This window comes from Nestor notabilis, unplaced genomic scaffold, assembly GCF_000696875.1.
Source record: "Nestor notabilis isolate BGI_N333 unplaced genomic scaffold, ASM69687v1 scaffold32439, whole genome shotgun sequence".
In the NCBI taxonomy this organism is placed as follows: Eukaryota; Metazoa; Chordata; class Aves; order Psittaciformes; family Psittacidae; genus Nestor; species Nestor notabilis.
In genome coordinates, this window is record NW_009942921.1 from 1 (window position 1) to 4,066 (window position 4,066).

At 42.3% G+C, this 4,066-nt stretch overlaps 1 protein-coding gene across 1 annotated transcript in view; it reads left to right on the top strand.

The window, feature by feature from the left end:
* Positions 1–979: 979 nt before the first annotated feature.
* LOC104411257 (FERM domain-containing protein 6-like) overlaps positions 980–4,066 on the top strand; it is a gene marked incomplete at its 5' end in the record, with an annotated part of 14,857 nt that continues 11,770 nt past the window's right edge. Inside the window, 2 exons of the mRNA XM_010021637.1 lie at positions 980–1,059; positions 3,115–3,191. Of these exons, the coding sequence (XP_010019939.1) occupies positions 980–1,059; positions 3,115–3,191 (157 nt within the window). The remainder of the gene's footprint in view (positions 1,060–3,114; positions 3,192–4,066) is intronic.

The following is a 4,066-nucleotide window of genomic DNA, read 5'->3' on the forward strand; positions in this document are numbered from 1 at the left end:
CCTCTTTTTCCTGCTCTTTTCATGTATAAGGAACAAACTCTTCAACTTGGTACTTATGTCACCTGCAAAGCACTTTTGTGGGCAAGACCAAAGAGTACAGGGTCTGGTCAGGTGAATGCTCAGCTGGCATTGCTGCTGAAGCCTGAAACACCCATCAGGTTTTACTATTCCTATTATTTATTTATTCTTAAAAATTATTATTAGAGACTTGTGAAGACTCTGGGAAAAAATCTCTTGCTGTCTGAGTTATTTTGGATTTGATAATTGGTGAGCAGTGAAACAAAGCATTGGCTTTGAAAGCAGCACAAAGCTCTTTGAAGACGATGTGCTGTTCAGGCTGTCTCTTGTTCACCCTCACATGGGTGGAGAGCAAGTCCTGGTCTTGTGAGAGAGGCCAGGTTTCTCTTCCTTTTATTCATCTTTTTGCCCTATGAAAGAAGTGAGCAGGAGATTCCAGGCCTTCTGAGGGGTGCATTTGGCTTTGGTTCTCTTCCTTTTCACCATTTTGAAGGACCCAATTCATATGTAGAGGATAAAACCTGTCAAACACCTGACTTTCCACTTGCTTATGCCATGTTGGGCCATGGCAATGCATGATGGCAGAGTGTAAGTTTGGGTAGGGCTTACTTGTTTGATAACAGTAAAAACTGAATCCACTAAACTGATGGTACAATTAGCTTGGTAAGGTGACGCATCCCTTATAAAGCAAGAAGTCTGCATTGCTGGTGAAGGTGTTTAGGAAACTTCAGCTCAGCATCTTTTGAACTGAGGCATAGCTGACCTTGCTTGCATACTGTCTGGGGTAGCACACATACTGAAAAGACCTAGTTCCCTCTCTTTTTTCCTGCCCTGTCTATTCCCTGGTGAGCTTTGGTTTGAAGTCTATTGCTTGGAAACAACTTGTATAGTCATCTAAGTATTTAACGAATAAGAATTAGAAATTCGTTAACACTGAATTCCTTTTCCTCTTGTCTTTCAGATAATGAATATGTTTTTATAGACCTGGAGCAGAAGCTTAGCAAATACTTCTCAAAGGAATGGAAGAAAGAGACCACCAAAGTAAGACAAATGTTTAGTTTTGGAGGCTACTGCTTTTAAATTGGACTAGACAGTGAAATTAAAGCCCTTAAGCTAAGGTCCATGAAGCATTTCTTGAAGATGGTCTGAAGAATGCTCTTTGGTGGCAAGGTCGTGTCTTGTGCATGGCTGTACAATTAAAAGAGCTAAAACAGCCCCTTACACAACTGTACCTGATCAATAGTAGCTGCATGGTTGCTGTTTAGCTGCTACAGGAGTAGAGAAGGTCAATTGGTCAGTCTTCCTTTTGAACTTAGCCTTACCCACAAAGAGTCTAGAGGTCTTGTTGTGCTTAAGCAGAAGAGCCTAAATGACAGTTTGTGACTTGAACCTGGTATGAGGAAGAGACTGGAGCTGTGACTGTTCCAGAGTACATACAGAAGGAGAGTGGAGTGAGAGGAAAGATACTTTGAGAAGAGCCTTAGTGCTTTAAGGCTAGCCAGGCTTGTCAATGGAGAGAAAAGCTACGTGAAATAAAGACAAGCCTACGTAATTGTTTAGTGCTGGTCATTCAGACATGATAGTGCCTGTTTGTGTGTGTCATCATTAGAGGAGACACAGTCCAGAACACTGTGTAGTATGCAATTACATTCAAATATCTTGATTAGCTCATTATGACTTTTTCCACCTTCCTTAAGGGTTTTCACTTGCCATTTCTGCTGCTTAGAGAACTTTGCAGATGACTATTAAGGTTTGGGGATCTCTCTTATCCCATACTGCTTCTCCCACATACATGAAGGTTACTTCAAAGATAGCTGCCAGTTGTGCAGAGGGCTGTCTGTCCAGCCAGTGGGGGATTCCTGGGGCAGGTGTTTCTAGTCACCTCAGAAGGGGGTATACTTTGTGGTTGCTTTGAGGCTGGATTCTTGCAACACTTTTTAAGTCAGGATAAGTGTCAAACCTCTGGTGCAAGGTGAATTGTAAAAGGCTGGATGAGTTGCCATTGGCAGTACTGAAGTCTGAGAGGAGCTAAGCTGTTGGACTGGGTTAGCAGACAGGGATTTAATTCCTGTGAAGAGGTTTCAGGTGGAAAGCCCAGTCCAGCTGATAATATAGGGTGACTATGAACAAGTTCCAGAAAAATAGCATGTAAATATTTGCATGATGATCGAGAAATTGCTGTCTGCATCAGATGTGCGCAGCATGCCACGTACTTGTCTCAGTGAGATGGGTCTGACCAGCAAAACCTTGAAGCTGTCTGTTGAGCAAAGATGCCTGTATGAACACTAAAGACGTGAGTGGCAAAGTAGAAAAGATGAGAGGATGAGCAAGTAAGATAAGATGTTCCTTTTTTTCTTCCCTTCTTACTTATTTTTTCTTTTTTTATTTCTCCTGTTTAAACAAGCCTCTAAGTCTGAAAGGTAGGCTGGAGTTAAAACAACAGCAGAACTCTTGCTGGCTTTCTTCAGCAGACATCTTCAGTGTGAAGCAGACATCAATGTCTCCTTTTGGTGTGTGGCTGCAGGAAGGTGTGAATAACCAGCCCTTAGCCCTGCCAAACAAAAGGCAAGGAGCTAGCATCAGGCTGGTGTGCCTAAGCCCGGGGCAGTAAATGCTGCACGCAGCAGCGCGTGTGTCCGTGCTGAGTGATGTGGTGCGGCACAAAGGTAGCTGGTTACTCCTAGGTGTGCCAGCATGGCACGCTGCCCTACTGCCTTGCCTGGTGCTCTAGGGAAGCTGTGTTCAACCTGCTGCGTTCAGCACTAATGTGCTGCCAGGTGCTGAGCTGGGTTACTCTAGGCCAGGCTGGGCATCTCCAGGCTACACTGGGACTCCTGTATATTACTTTTAATTCCATTGCCCCCATCCAAAACCTTCTACCCTACCCTGGGATGTTTTGCCATTCAGCCTGGCTAAATGTTTTATGATGCCTTGCTGTTGTGAGCCTTCAAGACAGTCAGATCTCCTCCCTAAAACTTGCCGAGAGCAGAAAATGAAAAGCAGTGTGGAAAGCGAGCTTGGGAGAATGTTACCAGACAGGTAACAGGAGTTTTGGATACAGAACGTTATTTAATTTGTCTTCTGTCTCTGCTCTAGGGAACAGAGAAATTCAGCCCTCCTTTTGTTGCGTTCTTTAGAGTACAATACTACGTAGAAAATGGAAGAGTAATAAGGTAAGTTCCCTTCTGTGGTAGTTTTGTGTATTTTGAATTATTCACTGTTTTCTTAGGAGCCAAGAAAAATAACATACATTTGTTGAGCTCATCTCTGTGAGCTCTCAGAAATAAGCTTAAAAGATCTGCTTTATTTTTCTTTTCTTTATCTTTATTTTTTTTTTTAAGACCTTCACAGACTTTGTCACCCAGCCATGAATGTTTTGCCCTTGATTCATACTCCTTATCCCTTTGAAAACAGTGACTGCTTTTCCATCTGTGTTTGGAGAGCAGGTTGAATGACGACAGTATCAAAATACAATTAACACTCTTCTGCTTGCGTCCTTTGGTTGTATGAAAAGCATCAGATGAATACACCAAAAATATCTATCTATACTGCAGAGCACATGCTAATAATTTTGAATCTTTCTTTTTCTTTGTATCTCAGCAGTGCTCTGTGCAGTCTATTCCTGGAAATGAACTTTTGTAAGCAGACAAAAGAAATTACTTCATAAGTTTTGCATTTGCAGTCCATTCACATGGAATATGGGCTGCACTCAAAACACCACCACCCTCACCCCTGGTACAGAACAAAGGATGAGGTAGTTAAAAATGAACAACTGACAGAGTTAATTTGCATCAGCACTTCTGGCATCATTGTGACCCCGGGGCAAGCCAAGAGCTGGGATCATTTGGGTGGATTAAAATCTTTACCAAATTTTTGGCATTTGTTCTCGTCTTGAACAAAGCTTGGTGGTTTTTTGTTTTTCTCTCTCTCCATAGTCTTTCATTTTGGATACAGGGGAGTCTTTCTTCTGGAGTCTGTTTGGCTGTTAAGTGTTTTTCATTTAGTTTTGCTTATAGGTAGAAAGGGAGATTGCATATCATTCTACCAT